The 18,737-nt window shown below is 42.1% G+C and overlaps 1 protein-coding gene across 1 annotated transcript in view; it reads left to right on the top strand.

The window, feature by feature from the left end:
• Window positions 1–18,737, top strand: part of LOC149308717 (traf2 and NCK-interacting protein kinase-like) — a 104,056-nt gene that overhangs the window by 67,323 nt on the left and 17,996 nt on the right. The window contains exons 21-26 of the mRNA XM_089536354.1: window positions 4,665–4,758; window positions 8,778–8,954; window positions 9,895–10,024; window positions 11,736–11,894; window positions 16,140–16,283; window positions 17,638–17,772. Coding sequence (XP_089392480.1) covers window positions 4,665–4,758; window positions 8,778–8,954; window positions 9,895–10,024; window positions 11,736–11,894; window positions 16,140–16,283; window positions 17,638–17,772 — 839 coding nt within the window. The remainder of the gene's footprint in view (window positions 1–4,664; window positions 4,759–8,777; window positions 8,955–9,894; window positions 10,025–11,735; window positions 11,895–16,139; window positions 16,284–17,637; window positions 17,773–18,737) is intronic.

Raw genomic sequence — 18,737 nt, 5'->3', positions numbered from 1 at the left:
AAAAGATTCTTGATAAAGGGCCAAATCACAAATTTAAATAGAAAAGGAATGAGAGGCATTACCAACTCTAATACACACATACACACATTTCCCAGTGGCAAACATGGAAGCAAGGGGCTGATCTTTTATTGAATCCCACCTCAGCAATTTGATTACATGCCAGTCTCAAAACTGATAGTACCATCTGTGTCTTTTCCTCCTATGCAAGATGTTCTGTCTTTTTATTGTTGTTGCTATATGTCAAATCTACCCAAGATTACAGGATGCCATATACACTATATGAACAGTGTGCTGTATTCCACATCAACTCCCGTGGATGCATCCTGTGCAATCTTGAGGTTTGTAGCTTGACGAGGAGCTACATACTGAGAATCCTAAATGCTCCTCCCTAAACTGCAAATCCAAGAATTCTATGGGATGTTGCACAGTTGAATTTGTTGTTATTGTTGTTGTGTGCCTTCGAGTCATTTCTGACTTATGGCAACCCTAAAGCAAACCTATCATGGGGTTTTCTTGGCAAGTTTCTTCAGAGAGGGTTTGTCATTTTCATCCTCTGGGGCTGAGAGATTGTGACCTGCCCAGGGTCCCCCAATGGGTTTATATGGCTGAACCAGGATTTGAACCCTGGGCTCCAGAGTCATAGTCCAACACTTAAACCATTATACCATGCTGGTTCTTAAAGTGAAATATAGTGCTGTAATTCTGTAGTGTGAATGGGACTCAGGTGATTCATAATCTTCCCCTCCCCCCCCCCCCCAAACTTGGGTTCCAAAAAATAGCCCAGTCGGCCAAAACACAGATGCAGTACTATCAATAGGTACATTTAAATGGTTGGGTTGCCCTATAGCAAATATCACTGTAGGGTTCTGACCATTCCTTCCCTGTGCTAAATGTAAATCAACATACAATATTCATCTAAATATACAATGCCACATATACATACTTGCCTGATCAATGGAGGTTCTTCTTTAATCAGAAAAGAACAAAACCATAAAAACCAATAAAAAATTGACAGCTACTTTATATTGCTTGATGGTAGAGCAGAGACTCTGCATGTTGAAGGTTCTAGTTTTATTTATTTTTGTTAAACTTTTTATAGAATAATATAGAGCTGGAAGAGATGCCCAAGGGCCAAGCGGTCCAGCCCTGTGCCATGCAGAAATACACAATCAAAGAACATCTGACAGTTGGCCATTCAGCCTCTGTTTAAAAACCTCCAAAGAAGGAGACTCCATCACACTCTGAAGCAGTGTCTTCCATTGTCAAACAGCTGTTACTGTCAAGAGGTTCTTCCTAATGTTTAGGCAGAATCTCTTTTACTATAGTTTGGATCTATTGCTCCAAGTCCTGTTATAATAATAATAATAAATTTTTATTTATATTTCCCGCTTCTCCCTTCGGATTGAAGTGGGATTACAGCAGTAAAAACATCATAAAATACATACATAATTCAAAAACATCAGTCAAAGAAATAAAAATAAAAGGGAAAAGGAGAAAGTTGTTACAGTGTTGCTCAGTCGTAAGGATCGAGTCATATATTCAGATGTACAAATCAGATTAGAGGAGATCAGTTGGATAGGCCACCGGAAGAGATCTGTCTTCAGTCCCTTTTTGAAGGCTTCCAAGGAAGTGATAAATTGTTCCAAAGTCTAGGGACCATCGCAGAAAATGTTTTACAAGAGGTAGTTTTCAACCTGGTTTTGAGGTGTTCCAATATTTTTGTGCCAGATGTTCTGAGAGTGTGGGGCGTATTATGTAGGGAGAGGCATTCCCTTAAGTAACTCGGGCCCAGGCCATGTAAGGCTTTATAGGTAATAAACGACACTTTGTATTGCGCCTGGAAGCTAATTGGCAGCCAATGTAGAGAGTTCAACACTGGTGTAATGTGCTCTGATCTCGGTGTCTTGGTGATCAGTCTGGCTGCAGCATTCTGAATCAGTTGGAGCTTCCAAACTTGGTACAAAGGTAGCCCCATGTAGAGCGCATTACAGAAATCTAAATGAGAGGTTACCAGTGCATGTACTACTGTTTCAAGGTCCCCCTGAGCCAGGTAGGGATGCAGTTGGTGTATCAGCCATAGCTGATACCATGCACTCCTGGCTATCGCCTCCACCTGAGATGTCAACTGTAGAGACGAGTCCAGGAGTACTCCCAAACTGCGGACTTCATTCTTCAGGGGGAGTGTGACCCCGTCAAGGATGGGTTGGCAGATCTTCCTCCCTGGACCAGGGGCACCTATCACGAGCACCTCCGTTTTCTCTGGATTCAGTTTGTTTACCTTCATCCAGCCCATTACAGACTCAAGGCAGGCATTCAGAGGAGAGATGCCATCCTTAGTCACTGCAGCAGTTGGAGACATAGAGAAGTGAATTTGGGTGTCATCGGCATATTGATAACACTGCGCCCCATGTCTCCGGATGATCTCTCTCAGCTGCTTCATGTAAATGTTAAAAAGCATGGGGGACAGAATGGTACCCTGAGGGATGCCAGATGTCAGTTCTCTTTTACGAGAACAACTGTCCCCCAGCATCACCATCTGGAATCTGCCCGAAAGGTAGAAACGGAACCACTGGAGCGCAGTGCCCCCAATACCTAGCTCCCTCAGGCGTTCCAGAAGGATACCATGGTCAATGGTATTGAATGCTGCTGAGATGTCCAAGAGCACCAACAGGGTCACACTTCCCCTGTCGATGCCCAAACGGAGATCATTGACTAGGGCAACTATGGCAGTTTCAACTCCATATCCCACCCTAAAGCCAGTTTGAAATGGGTCCAGATAATCGGCTTCATCCAAGACAGCCTGGAGTTAGAAGGCGACTGCCCTCTCGATCACCTTGCCCAAAAATGGTAGTAAAGAGACTGGCCTATAGTTGTTCCTTATCAGGGGATCTAGAGAGGATTTCTTTAAGAGTGTCTTAACCACTGCATGTTTAAGTACTGATGGAAATTTCCCCTCTCTAAGGGATGCATTTATTATAGTCTGAAGCAGTGATGTTACAGCATCTCCTCCCTGAACGGTCAGCCAAGATGGGCAGGGGTCGAGGGGGCAAGTCGTCCTCCTTACACATCCAAGGAGCTTGTCCACTTCATCAGTACTCTCACAAGCTCAAAACGATCCAGTCTAACGCAGTCCACAAAGTCACTGGATACCTCTCTCATTGCCTCTGTTTTAATGCCGGCATCCAGATCGACCCTTATTTGAGAGATCTTATCAGCAAAGAAGTCATTGAATGCGTCACAGCAGGCCGTTGTTGGTTCTAGTAATACGTTCAGGGTGGGAGGCAGTTGGATTAGCTCTCTGAACACTCTGAATAATTCTGCTGGACGAGACTCTGTGGATGCAATACATGCAGCACAGAACAAGTTCTTTGCTGCATCGATTGCCTCTCTGTAGGAAACGAAAAGGTTTCCTAGGAACGTCTTGTCAGATAAGCGTCGGTGTTTCCGCCAGTGGCACCCTAGTCATCACACGGCTCGCTTCATTTTCCGAAGATCTTGAGCGTACCATGGTTTTTTATTTGAAGCAAGCCGGAGAGAAAGCTCGGGGGCGATGCTGTCTATTGACCTGGTTAGGTCTTTATTCCAGGTGTCAACCAGAGCATCGACAGAATCGCCGTCATTTCCAACCATAAAACCCTCTAGGACTTCCTGGAACCTTTTGGGTTCCATCAGCCTTCGAAGGCGGATCAGTTTAATGGATCCTCCATCCCCGAGGGTGGTGTGAGTAGTGGCTTTTAGGCCAACCTTGACCAGGAAATGGTCCGTCCATGACAGGGCAGTGGTGTTGATAACCTCTGCCCATGGGCTTTCCTGTTCCGTACAGAAGACCACATCGAGTGTGTTACCCGCATAATGTATCAGACCCGAGACTAATTGGGACAGGCCCATGGCTGTCATGGAAGTCATGAACTCCCGAGCCACCCCTGCAAGATCTGATGAGCCAGCCCTGAAGGGGATGTTGAGATCCACCAAGACAAGAAGTCTGGGGGACTCCAGGACCAGCTCCGAGACTAGCTGTGTCAGCTCAGCCAGGGAGTCTGCTAGATTACGGGGTGGATGGTAAACCAACAGAATTCCCAGACTGTCCCTAGCCTTCAGGATCAGATAAACAAACTCAATGTAATCTGTCTTCTGCAGAAAACCTTGCTCCAGTATGACATCCTTTCAATATTTATACAGGACTTTCATATCACTTCTTAACCTTCTCTTCTCCAGGCCAAACATAAACATTCAATTCCTGGCACCTCTGATTAAAAATACGTACTTGCATGTGATGGGCGAGATCTCTCTCTGCCTGAGACTTTGGAGAGACACTGAGCAGATCCATTTGTCCTCCCCTATCAGCTACTTATTTGAGATCACAATCCCCATGATCCTTGACTATTGGACCTGCTAATTGGGGCTAATGGGAGCTGTAGTCCAAAAACATCTGGAAAGCACCAGATTGGGGGAGGCTAATATATTTTGGATTGACAGAATATAATTTTAAAAGTAAAAGGGCTTTAACAAGCTTACTTTCGTTTGAGGAAAAAGAGGTAAGATGTTTGCAGCTGTTTAGTGGTGCTCTGTTTTAGATTGTGTATTTTTTGTTGTTTGCTGTTGTTTTTTAGTTTTCCTATGTTTCTTTTTCTTTTTCCTTCTCACTAATTGGCATTTGTTACTAGGCAACCGCTCAGCAATGGAGTGACAGGTTTCTCAAGGGCCAGAGCTCCAGATGGGATTGAACTGAAACCTCAGAGTGCAGGAATGGATCACAAGGTAATCAAAACCACCTCTGAGGGATGCCATGCTGTGCATGGGGCTGGTCAAGTCAAATTCCCAATTGCTAATTTTGTAGCTCTGCATGATGCAAATTTTCAGCTATGTTCTTAAACAACCACCTGCATGCTCTAAGAGCTCCACCATAGGACTTATTCCTGCATTGTAAGATTCCCTTATCAAACTTTCAGAAAATAACTGGCCCAAGACCACAACGTGAGTTAATTGGGCCCAGGCCCAACAGCCAATACTTGGATTCTGCAGACCCATAATACTCCATGTAGGTTTGTACTGGTACCACTACAAGCTCCACCCCAAAATGTTGGTTGCTGCATCTTCTCAGTGACTACAGGGATGGCAAATTTATTCTTGAATTCACCAACACTTCTGCAGCTTCTCCATGTTGAATGGGAACTCACCTGGGCCCTGTCCCTTTGGAGCAGGGATTCCCAAACTTTGTTCCTCCTGATGTTTTGCACTTCACCTCCCAGAAGCCCCAGCCACCTAGGCTAATAGTCAGGAATTCTAGAAACTGAAGGACCAAAATTTGGGAATCACTGCTTTAGAAGTTTGGCTCAACTGTGAAAGAGTAGCTGTAGGGAGGATCAGTGGTAAAATCAAGATTAAATCCACTGGCCATCTCTAGTTGACTGGGTTTGCACATTTTTTGAAAAATAAATTCAACAAGCTTGAGCTTCTGGATCACCAGGAATTCCCCTTTGCCAGCTGCAAAGGTGAAGGGGGCTGCCATTTTCTTCGCCTGGCATTGCATCTTCTTTCCAGGGAATCCCAATGCCAGCACAGGTGCCCTGCAAATGGTGGGAAAGGCCAGCCAAACTGGAGGCTGTTTGACTAGTTGGAGAGAGGCATCCCCATTATGTGTGATGGGAGAAGAAATCTCCATTACAGTCCTGGGAAGCATATAAAGGTTCTTCTGTGGTTGTGACCCAAGCCAGTCCTTCTTTACAGGCTTCAACAAGCCCACTCTTCTAACAAGCCATGTTAACCAACCAGCCACTGCAATCTGAAGCCATAGTTTATCATTCACCCATGAGCTCTGGCTTGTTTAAACTATATTTATAGAGAAAGAATTTAAAAGTTTTTTGTGACATTTAAGGCCACACCTGTGACTTGTTCCTGGCTTGTTTCTAGCTGCTAACCTTGACACAGAAGCTGAAAAACAAACCAGAAATGAAATTGGGCGGGGCCGGGGGGAGAGATGGATAAAACAACAAATCTTGATTAACATAAACCATGATTTATTGTGATGTGGAAATGTGCTCATGGGCTGAAAAGTAGAAATTCACATGTGAATAGGTTTTGATAGAAAACAGGAATGCTTACTAGAAACCAGCTGCCACCAGCAGCCTTTCCAGCCTTTGGTATTCCCCACTGTGCCTTTTGGATTGTTGTAGATGGTTAGGATTAGGCACAAGCCTTTTATGTTGGGAGAAATGCTCCTTTTTCTGCTAGCAGATTTTATAGAACTGCCAACAGAGTGCTCTGCCAGCAGAACCACTTTCATAGCTGTTATTAGAAGAGCTTGAAGAGAATGGGGTAAAGAAGGGGGGAAACCAGGGGTAGGCAACCTTTTTGAGCCGGGGGCCGGATTGCTGTCCCTCAGACAACTGGGGGGCTGAAGCCAAAAAATAAATAATTAAATATTTTTTTAAAAAAAATTAAATATATAAATAAACCAGGACAAATGTAGGACAAAATTTTCAAATGGAAGACACTTTTTTTTAAATAATGGAGGACACGTGAAAAAATTTGCTGATTTTTAAAAAATGTTAATATAAATGCATGTTTCTGAGGCTTCTATAGACAATTGCCCCCTAAAGGCCCTGGCGGCAATCGGCGGCAGGACTGGGCTGGGGCCGGTCCCAAGGCCTTGCCAGGCCGCATCCAGCCCGCGGGCCGCAGGTTGCCTACCCCTGGGGGAAACAGTAGATGAAGATGGGGTACACCAATTTGAAACTTCCTTCACCCTGGAGACACAGCGACAATAATAAATAATTTGAGTATGTATTTTCCCTGGAAAATGATTAACCATCCATTATGAAGCCAAGCCCTCCCTCCAGTCCATCTGCCTTGGTCCAGGCCTTGGAGGTAGAGAGGAACTGCTGGACCTCTTACCCTTTCCCGTCACCACTCCCTTCTCCTTCTGTGTCATGTCTTTTTAGATTGTAAGCCCGAGGGCAGGGAACCGTCTAACTAAAAAGATTGCTTGTACAGCGCTGTGTAAATTTACAGCGCTTCATAAATAAAGTTTAATAATAATAATTATAGCCCGCCCAATCACTAGGAATCCAGGCGGGTTACAGCATTAAAAATACATTACAATAAAATGCCAGTCCAAAGTTAAGAACTAAGTTGTTTCCAGCATCCCTAGGCTGGGAGCAGGTTGGATTCAAAACAGTTTCAGCTCAGCAGCCCATACTCATCTTTGCCAGTAAGAATTAAGCTCAAAATCTGTAATACAGATGGCCTTAAAGTCTGGAAAAGATGCTAGCAGGGACTATAAGATTGCCAAAGAATGCAAAATACACCAGTACTTGAGAGCAGAGTTGGGATGCTGGCAAAGGTATCAGAAAAGAAGGAATTCTATCCCCTTCCCTGTCCCTCTCCTCCTCCTTCCAGTTACTATCACAGCATTTGAGTCCATAAAACATAAGAGAAGTACAGAAAACAGATTACAATTTGTGTTTTTGTTTTGTGGTTTTCAGCATAAAGCAGGAGGCCAAATACTTCTCTGCCCCCTTCTCATTTCCCTTTTTTCCAATTAGGCACTTGGCTTTTAAAACATCAGATTGTTTCCACTCAGGATTCACAGTCTGTAAATATGCTGGCTGGCATTCCTAAATGCTTAGCTCCAGTCAGTTGTTTTATCTCTTGCAGCAAACCACACAGAAGACAGCTTCTATCTTCACTGCCAGCTATAAAACATCTCTGTTGGTTATTGCTTCAGCAGATCCAGGTGGGAGCAGGGGGATGGCTGAATAACATTATCAGCATCCATCTTGATCCTTAATAGGAGCCACATGCTTTCCTTTGGGGGAAAAAAGCTTTTTCAAACTTTGCTGCTTCTTGAGACATCATGGGTTCTAATTGTCATGGGATTATAGAACTGGGAGCTCTCAAACACTGTCTAGTCCCAGTCAAGTAGACAGCTAGACATTTTGTGGCATAAATGTACAGTAATAAGTCAGAGTGAGGTAGTAGAAATGTCAATATAAAAATCGAATCTGTTAATGATTACTGTGAGTCCTTGGTACCTGCTGGGGTTTCGTTCCAGAGCCTGCTGTGGATACCCAAATTCGTGGATACTAAAGTCCCATTAAATACAGCAGCATAATCAAATAGTCTCCCTTATATAAAAGGAGAAAATCAAAGTTTGCTTTTTGGAATTTATATACATTTTATTATTTTCCAAAGACATCTCAAAGCTCTTTCAGTGCCTCTGCACCAATTCCTCAAATGCCCTGCTCCTTTCAGCCACCATTTCTGATTTCTCTGGAAATAAAGGTCAGGATTTCAATTGTGGAAAACCATAACAGTTTGGGAGATTTATACAGGAGCAGGCAGTCTGTTAGAGGCACACTCCTTTTGGATACTGGCATCTTGAACAGAAGCCACTCGGTTACCCCATTGATGTTTCTTTACCTCTCCCTCACAGGTGGTTAAGAGGATAGATTAAGTATAATTTGTAAAGTGCTTTGAAGATGAACACCACACTGTATAAACATGCCAGTGTCCTTTAAGCAGTTGCCATCCATCAGAATCCATTTCCAGTGTAATTTCATTTTATTATATTTTACTTCTGAAGTGCTGACATTTCTGCCATAATCTGATTTTCATTAGCTCTGGTGTACTACAGAGACATAGACTTCCAACATTAGCCAGCATTTGTTACTATAAGTGTTGGCACAAGTGGCCAGTGTTTCACAATGCGAGGAAGTGCAACAGAGACTGCCTAACAGAGGTCACAAACAAGCTTTGTAATTTGTCCTTTGGTACAGGATCATGCTGCAGGAAAACTCAGCTGTAGTACTCATGAAGGATTTTGGAGCATGAGCAACCAAAATTATCTTCTCCCAGACCTTTTGCAGCAGAGCCAGATTTCAGATTGTTCAGCAAACCAGCTAAAAGATGCTGAGAACAGTCCAGAATCCCAGAGGAAGCATGTTTCTAATAAGGTAAGAATTCCAAATAAAGGCTGGGTATCTTTATCCAGCGTTCCAAAATCCACAATACTCCAAAATCCAAAATTGACCACATAGGTGGCTGAGACAGTGACGGCTTTGCTTTCTGATGGTGCGGTGTACACAAACTTTGTTTCATATCCAAAATTATTTAAAATATTATGTATAAAATTCCCTTTGGGCTATGTGTACAAGGTGTATATAAAACATAAATGAATTTAATGTTTAGATTTGGGTCCCATCTCCAAGATGTCTTACTATGCATATGGAAATGTCCCCAAATCTCCCTCCCCCCCAAAAAAATCCAAAATTCAAAACACTTCTGGTCCCAAGCACTTTGGATAAGGAAGACACAACCTTTAGTGGAAACAATCAAAATTTAAAAGAAAGAATAATTAAATTGTGGGCCTATATAACAATGATGGTCAAAACAGAGCTTGGAAAGTTAACTTTTGGACTACAACTCCCATAACCATGGGGATTCAGAGAGGTGGGCCAAAAAAAGTAAAATGTCCAAACTCTGGAACATGGCAGCCCCCAAAATTTGGGGGTATGGAGCATGGGATGAATAATCATGGGGAAGATACGAGGCTTAAATCTCCACTCCTTGTGTACAGGGCTTCTAATATGGATCAGAACCTTGCATGTTTACATGTAAGTAGGAAGTAAGGAGCGGACTTAGCTGCATGCTATGTTTTTACAGTTTGTGTAGTTGAACCCATAGTGACAAAGAGTCTGGTTACATCTGGATGGAGCAACATGAGACATAAATGCAATGTGCATAGTCTAATAAATCCTTGTCACAGCAAGTTGTGTGCAGGTTTCTTAAGAGCAGATGGAAACATCATATCCATGTGCCATAGATCTAAAACTATCACTGCAGGGAGTTGTGATAAGATACCTTCATTTCATCCTCTTTTCTCTTCCACCTTAGGCACCAAACACTGACAATACCTCTTCAAAAGGTAGCTCCTCATCTACAGCATCATTTACTTCATTCATTGACCCCCGGCTTCTACAAATATCACCTCCATCCAGTCCAACAGGACCAAACTGTGGTTCCCGTGAGTATTGGAAGCAAATCTCCTATTGGCGCCAATGCAAACAGCAACAGCAGACTTAAAGAAGAAAGGGTTAATATTCCCTACCTAGCCTGGTGTGATCCTGATAAATTTGCTGTGTATGTGCTTTCAAGTTTCTGATCAATTTAGGCAAGGAATACTCAGAAGTAGTTTGGCCAGTTCCTTCCTATGAAATACAATCTACAGACCTGGTATTCATTGGCAGTCTCCTGTCTAAGTACTAACCAGAGCTGACCTTGCTTAGCTTCCAAGATCAGATGAGTTTAGGTGCCTTTGGGGTATTTAGGCTGCCCACTTAAAATAGCTGTGGACCTTATCCCACGTGGGGGGGTTTGCACCTCAGATCTGCAGTCACTCCTGTTCTAGCAATGCAAAGCATGATGTTTTTTCACACCACATCCAGAGTCACTCCTGTCTAGAAATGCGAATTTACGTTAAAACGTGATGTTTTACCACACCTGGTTGCCTTTCCATTGTCCTTCCGAATTGAGGGGGAAGCGAAGTCAGTTCTATTTCAAGCAAGTCATGTGATGCGGATTCAAGCAAAAGGGAGTGAGTGTACCTTGTATCACCACACCAGAGGGTTCAACTATTCAAATTGGCACCCTTGGGCATGCTCAGTGGGACTCTGGACGCTGTCCTCCTTCCCTGCCCCCTCCTTAGCTGTCACCCTTCATCAGGGTGAAGAAGCAGTCAGGGGGTGATGGGATAGGTCGCTGGGGCCAGGATTGGGATGCAGGAGAAGGCAGGGGATGATGGGATAGCTCGCTGGGGCCAGAATTGGGATGCAGGAGAAGGCAGGTGATGATGGGATAGCTCGCTGGGGGTCGCTGGGGCCAGGATTGGGATGCAGGAGAAGGCAGGTGATGGTAGAAAAGCTGGGATGGGTTGCAGGGTGGCAGAGGGGGCAAGATGGCATGAAGGAGGAGGAGGGGAATGACAGAGCAGGACGCAGGGGGCCAAGAGGGGTGACCGGAGTGGTTTTCCACACCAGACCAATTCGAAGTGCAATCGAAGTGAGCCTGGAAGCGAATTCTGTGAAGTCACTTTTTTTTTTGGTTTTACCAAGATGAGGGTTCACTTTGGAATCACTGCGGAAGCATCTCGCAAGGAGCTTCCATAGAAAGGAATGGCATCTGATAACACATTCACGTTACGACGTGAATGCGCATCATTGAAAGTGCAGTCATGTCAGAACTGACCTGCAAAAGCTCCAAAAATCTCCGTTTTATAAACCTCTGTGAAAGACAATGAGCACATTAAATTGATAAAATGCATTTAATCTAATTTTAGTCTGCCCCTCCTCCTTCTTGTTGTTGTTATTATTATTATGTGCCTTCAAGCTGATCCCGACTTATGGCAAATCTGTCATAGGATTTACTATTGAGTTCTTTTTAGTATATGAGAGTGTGACCTGCCCAAAATCACCCAGTGCGTTTCCGTGCCTGAGCAGGGATTCAACTCTTGTCTCACAGAATCCTAATCAAACTCTCAAATCACTACAGCAAACTGGATCATAATCCGGTCATTAAATATTCTCAAAAAGAGGTAGAAAAGGCTGCAATACGCTACAGACAATGTCCATAGCGGGTTGCAAACAGCCAGAGAGATGGTTGCAGTTGCTTTGCAGTCCTTACATTGGGCAGGTAGGCCAAGTAACCATTTCATAAATCCCTTCTGTTTTGCTTCCCAGCATCCAATGTGAAACCCGAGCCCACCAGTAGACAGAATGCAAGAAAAGGTTCTGTTGTCAATGTGAATCCCACTAACATCCGGCCTCAGAGCGACAGCCCAGAAATTCGCAAATATAAAAAGAAGTTCAATTCAGAAATCTTGTGTTCTGCATTGTGGGGTAAGAAAGCTTGTCCGAAACAGAAATGTTGATTGGTGGTCATCTCATTTAGAAAGTGGTTATGACTACACGTGCACAGAAGCAGTTTTGGTTTGTTCAAATATTCCAGCTAACTGGTATGGCCAGGCTTCTTATAGAACCATCAAAGCTGGAGAGATATCTAGAAATTCAAGAGCAGTTACGCAAAGTATGAAGAAGAAGCAGAGAAGCTGTCTAGTCAAGGAATCATAATAGGTTACAAAGAGATGTACACTGTTGCACTAGTGACAGCTAGGAAATGGCTGGGCATTTTTATAGTTCTCCCTGCTGTCTTACATCCTGTTCTTCCTGAAGAATCAGCAAGGCCCTGAACTGAAGCATATGTCGCTTCTTCTTTGCAAGTAACGTTGAATGAGATATCTCACGCTGTCAGTGCACTTTGTAGTTCTTTGGTTCTGTACAATAGTTTAGCTCCATCACTGTCTCTGAGATGGTTAGCACTCTGGACCAGAAGTCTTTGGAATCATGGTGGACCTCTGGAGCTAAAGTTTGACATCTTGTCAGGGCACAATCCCAATTCCATAGACTTCTGGAGTGGGGAGTATTCTGGAGTGGCAGCCATGGATTGCCCACCAAAGCGTGTCACCTCCGTTTGTTTCAGACTATGGCCATTTCTGGGCTCTTCCTCACATGAAGAAGTCTCAGTCAGAACTTGGAAAGGTTAACATTAGTACTAATGTACTGGTATTCACTCAGAATATAATTCATTAATTTTACTCATTTTGGACAACTTTTTGTTGTCAGCTGCCCTCGAGTTAAATTTGACCATGGTGACCCCACAAAAGAGGCAACTTCAAGAGAACCTATCATCAGTGGCCCAGCTCAGTTCCTGGAGACCTAGGGCTGTGTACTCTGAGTATGTCCATCTGGTGTACAATCTTCCTCTCTTCCTATTATCTTTCCAAGCATTGACATCTTTTCTAGTGAGTCATGCAGTCTCATGATATGGCCAAAGTATGACAGCCTTAGTTTATAGACAGCTCTTGTAGCACCTTTAAGACTAACTGAAAGAAAGAAATTGGCAGCATGAGCTTTTATAGACTTCAGTCTACTTCCTCAGATGCATCTGAGGAAGAAGACTGAAGTCTACAAAACCTCATGCTACCAAATTCTTTCTTTCAGTTAGTCTCAAAGATGCTATAAGACAGTGGTTCCCAACCTGTGGGTCAGGGCCCCTTTGGGGGTCAAATGACCCTTTCATGGGGGTTGCCTAAGACCATTGGAAAACACCTATTTAATTATAGTTATGAAGTAGCAACGAAAATAATTTCAAGGGTTTGGGTCACCACAACATGAGGAACTGTATTAAAGGGTCACGGCATTAGGAAGGTTGAGAACCACTGCTATAAGACCTCTCTACGTACTGATTCTACAGTCTAACATGGCTATATCTTTGAATTCAGCCTCAGTTTAGTTATCCTGGCTTCTATGGAGAGTTCAGGCCTGGTTTGGACCCATTTGTTTGTCTTGTTAGGCATCCATGGTATCCTCAGAACTCTTCTCCAGCAGCACACCTCAAATGAGTTGATTTTCTTTCTATCAGTTTTCTTCTCCATCCAGCTTTCACACCTATACATAGCGATGAGAAATACAATAACTACAAGATATATATTTTGTTAATCTTTAGTCGAAAGTTCCTTTCGATATTTAAAACATCATTTAAAATGACTAAAAATAGCTAAAAATGCCTCCCAAACCTGCAAAATCACACCCACAAGTAACAAGTTTTTTTAATGTGAGATTTGGAGTAATATAACCTCATTGTCATTTAAAGATTGAAACAATAATCTTTAAAATATTTAAATCTTTAAAAATTTAAGGTGGAAAAATCTATTTTTGAATAAATTATTTCCAAGCTCTGATCTCAGCTGGTTCTGGGTGCAGGCACAGGTATCACCCAACTCGAGTCAATGGTAATATTGGTCTTTGAAGCCACATTTCCTATGTCTGAGTCCAATATACCAAAATGCTGGACTACATTGCCTGTCACTTAAGGATCCATCCTCATTACTAAAGCCTTAGTTCCCCATCAGTTTTAATTTTCCATCTCCCAGATACCAGGCAGTGCAATGAAGAGCTCCATGGATCCGATGCAGTATTTTACCCACACCCTTCTGCCTCGGCTCGAGTCTTAAATGAGAAACAAAATAAATGAATGAAATGCGAGAAAGAAATTATCCCAGGAAATGTAGATTTACAGTTTACAGCTCTCTGGGTTTCATTTGATGTATGTTTAGAGGAAGCCAAGATTTTAAATTAAGAACAGAACAGCATAGCAAAACTGGTAATGATATGTGTGCTGAGGTGGAGAGCCCTGCGTTCTTGCCGAGCCATTGCTAGCAGTTCGCTGCATTTCCTTTTGCTTGCTGCACAGTACCTTATGCCATCTTGTTATTTTAACCAGAACACTCTGATAATAAACCTTATCAAATATGGCAGCTCATTGGACATCAGTTCCAAACAGCAACCCATTGATATTTCTACTGGGTTCTTCTTGTTTTTTGCATGACTGTAGAGACAAACTTCTTCTTCACCATTTCGAAAACAACTGGAGGGACAGAAAACTGAATAGGGATCTCCTGCCTTGAGAAGTCTGGCAACATCAATTTCTAACTCATTGGGAGCACTGATTTGCAGAACTGTGGCTGCAGATGACGGTGTGAGACAGATGGCAGGACTGTTCCTCTCTTGTAAAGGGCCATGTAGTTTCCTTGGCTCTATTATGGATGAGGAAGGTCAGCCAATCTGAGGAAGCCTGGTTGGCTGGGAAAAGATGGGGCTTGGGATCAACTGAAGTCTGCACTCAGGTCCACTTCTAGCCCATATAAGCTGCCATTCCCCATGCTAACAGTCACACAACTTTGAGCGGCATAGGGCCCAAACAGATAGGCCAAAATAAAGCTGCTTCAGGTCACTTTGGATGTATGCTCTTTAAATGATGCATGCGTCCTAAGCGGCCGGAAGCCATGCCAGAGCCGCACTCCAGTCCTAAGGACTAGAGCGCAGCTTTGGCGCAGCTTCTGGCCTCTTAAGACGTGTGTGTCATTAAAACAGCATACCTCCAAAGTGACCCTAAGCAGCTTTATTTTGGCCTGTCTGTTTGGGCCCATAATCTCATTTTTGGTTATATCTCGTTGGCAACTAAATGTAATCTATAGTCTACCTGCACTCCAGGAACACAAGCCTTCAGCAGATTCAGCAAAGCTTTATTCAGTAAGCAGAGTAAATCACAGTAGATAGTTGTTGTCAAGACTGAATAATTTTTTCAGTTAAACAGTTTACTTAAAGTTCAAACAGTTCACCCATTGCAAAAACTCTCAGCCCTTTTGTCATAACCCCCCCCCATATTGTCCTCCCATGTTTCACCTCTCCTTCTCCCCATTCCCCTATACCAAGCTCCAGTTTTCCTACTAAAAACCGCCTTGATGATTTGCAGCTCACACTTCCTCCCTAGGCCACTACAGGTTGAGTCTCTCTTATCTGATAGGTTTGGAACCCGAGTGTTTGGTATTTTAGATTTTTGGGGAATCTGAAAAACTTTATTTGCATATATGTACATAATGAGATACTTTGAAGATGAGACCCATGTTTAAATACTAAATTCATTTATGGATAATTGAATCCTAGAGTTGGAAGAGACCACAAAGGCCATCCAGTCCAACCCCCTGCCATACAGTAACACATAACTACAGCACTCTGAACAGATGGAAATCCAGCTTCTGTTTAAAAACCTCCAAAAAGGAGACCCCACCACACTCCAAGGGAGTATATTCCACTGTTGAACAGCTCTTATTACTGTCAGGAAGTTCTTCCTAATGTTAAGGTGGAATCTTGTTTTCTGTAGTTTGACTCCATTTCTCCAGGTCCTATTCTCTGGAGCTGCAGCAAACAAGCTTGCCCCGTGTTTCATATACACCTTATCCATCTAACTTGAAGGTAATTTTATACAATATTTTAAATTATTTTCTGCATGAAACAAGGTTTGTTTATACTAAACCATCAGAAAGCAAAGGTGCCACTGTCTCACCCACCCATGAAAAACATTTTTGTTTTTGGAGTATTTCAGAATTTGGAATTCTTAATAGGGAAAACTGAACCTGTACTCTCCTAGGTGTTCAGTAACTGACTTGACAGGGTCCAAAATACCCCAGACAGTCTACATTACCAAAACACTTACACCACATATTCTGTTTCTTTCATTAATAGGGGTGAATTTACTTGTGGGGACAGAGAATGGACTGTGGCTTCTGGACAGAAGTGGGCAGGGAAGAGTCTACTCACTGATAACCAGGAGGCGGTTTCAGCAGATGGATGTGCTTGAAGGACTCAATGTGTTAATTACCATCTCAGGTTTGTTTGGTGTCTAAAAGCATCTGATCTAGTGTAGGAACACGAGTAAATCCAGAGAATATTAGGCTATAAAATTTGGATGTAAAAGCTTTTTGATTCTCCAAAGTTTAAAGCCATGTTCCCAGGGCAAATGGGATGGAGGTGTGTTCACTTCCTGCTTGGTGTGTAAGCTGCTTTGGAGGAACTATAGAAGACATTAGATCCTAAAAACTAGTTTAGGTCCACTTTTTAGGCGTATGCATATGTGCACTACCCTTTTCTTAATCTTAAATGGTATTGCTAAATTCCTTCCATACACACACATTTTTATGCTCCCTTTATGTTTCTACAGAAGGGTCCTCTCATTGTGAACTATGCATGCAACATATACAGTACAAACAAAGCATTGCGAAGATGTGCTTTAAAATAAACTCTGTCTTTGCAAGCTGTTTAAAATCAGGAAAAATTTAAAAAGGATGAATAAAGTTTGCTAAATGTGAAAGAAGAAATTTTTAATACAGATTTCGAGTTATAGGCAAAGAGTTGAAAGGTGAGTCAAAAAGAGAGAACAAATAATAGTTTTTGGCATACTTACAAATAATCAGTTTCACTTGGAACGGCAGTTTCAACAGTATCAGCTTTAATAGCACTAAAGATGACTTATTTTTCATAAGGTTTGGAGCACACTGCCAAAACATAATTGAATACAGAGTATGCTTGAGGGCATATACTGAGGAACATTTTTTAAACATGGATTCATGCATACATATAACCAGGCTTCCAAATCTTCACTTTTGAGAGATGCGATTGCTTTGAGATTATCTACAAATTTGCATGGCAAATGTTGACTGAAGGCCAGTGGCAGAGCTTTGACTGTTTCAAGTCTCCAGTTCTGTTCCTGATAGCTCCACTGGAAACAAAGGAGACAGCACTGATTCAATGTAAGGGAGTTCCAGGAATGTAAAGGCTACTCACAAATTTTCTCATCCTAACTGAGAAAGAGTGTGTCAACATATCAAGACAACCTATGTTGGTGGGGAGGGGGGGTCAACCACTAAGATATGGTTCACCCTTGCAAACACAAAGAAGTTCAGCTTTTTAAATTATTATTTTTTGAGCAAAATATGCTTTTGGCTATATATATATATATATATATATATATTGTGGAGGGGAAAGGTTTCAAACTCCCCCCACACACATCGCACATTGAGAAAACGTTTTTAAAATGTGTAAAAGCTCTCATAATCTTTTCGAGCAAAGAGAAACTAATTTTTTAGTTTTTATTCTGAAAAACATCTTAATCCATCCAGTGGAGTGACACAGTCCAGTCAGTTTTTAAATGTTTCCTTTTCATTTCTCTTCCAACTAATTCTAGGCAAGAAGAATAAGCTACGGGTATACTATTTATCTTGGTTACGAAACAAGATCTTGCGAAACGATCCTGATGTAGAGAAGCGACAAGGCTGGGTATCTGTGGGTGACCTGGAAGGCTGTGTGCACTACAAAGTCGGTGGGTTGATGGATATTATTGAATTATCTGACAGAGGTTACTGAGAAAGATTTAAGGCAGGGCTTCTCAACTGTTGCTACTCGAGATGCTTTAGAATTCTACTTTCAGGTTTCCTAGTCACCTTGGGCCAATTGTCAAGAGTTGACATCCAAAAACATCTGGGACAACTAAGATTGAGAATCTCTATGCCAAGGAATTAATTGTCAGTTTCTTATTTGCAACCATGAGAATGTCCTAGCAAGATACTGGGAAACATATTTAATTCCTGTTCATAGATTATAGGTAATGGGTTAGTAATAGCCCAAATGGATATGGTAATAGATAGTACATCATAGAAATGATTCACTGATGCAAAACATGAGTTTTGAAGGCCTGAGTTGAGAGTTTGGACTCTAGCTTTACAGTTTCTGAGCATTCTGTACTGTATATTCGAAATCTGATGCTCAGAAAAAGTCGTTCTGCTCTAAGAAGTCAATATATTTCTATAGAAAGAAGGATTAGTAGTGAGGAAGTTGGAATGGATATTTAGTATATAGGTTTAGTATGTCTTTATATTGTAATTTGAACTTCTTTTAAGTAGATGAAAAGAAGAATGGAAGTGGGAATGGACTATAAGGGATAGGTAGGTAGTAGAAGGTGAGCATATGTTGAGAAAGAAGAGTGGATATAAGTAAGAGGAAGGTAGTTATAGGTGAAGGAAATACAAAAGTAAGGAAAGTGAGAAAGATTGGAATGGAGGAATAAAATAGATAAGGTAAAAGGGAACGGCAGATTGAGAAAGAAGAAGGAGAGGACTAGAGTAAGGATAAAGGGTAAAGAATAATTGGATGAGTGGGGGAAGGAAAGTAAGAAAAGAGAGAAAGAATCATTATTGTTGATGTGGTTGTAAAATTGGGTTTTTCTTTTTCTTTTTGATTGTGTCTTATGTTTTTCTTTTAACTGAAACAAACATGATTAAAATCAGA

This window comes from Sceloporus occidentalis, unplaced genomic scaffold (genome assembly GCF_023333645.1).
Source record: "Sceloporus occidentalis isolate IW3139 unplaced genomic scaffold, rSceOcc1.0.p SCAF_8, whole genome shotgun sequence".
NCBI classification, from domain to species: Eukaryota; Metazoa; Chordata; class Lepidosauria; order Squamata; family Phrynosomatidae; genus Sceloporus; species Sceloporus occidentalis.
The sequence above is the reverse complement of the archived record's forward strand: the minus strand, read 5'-3'. Positions and strand labels throughout refer to the sequence as shown.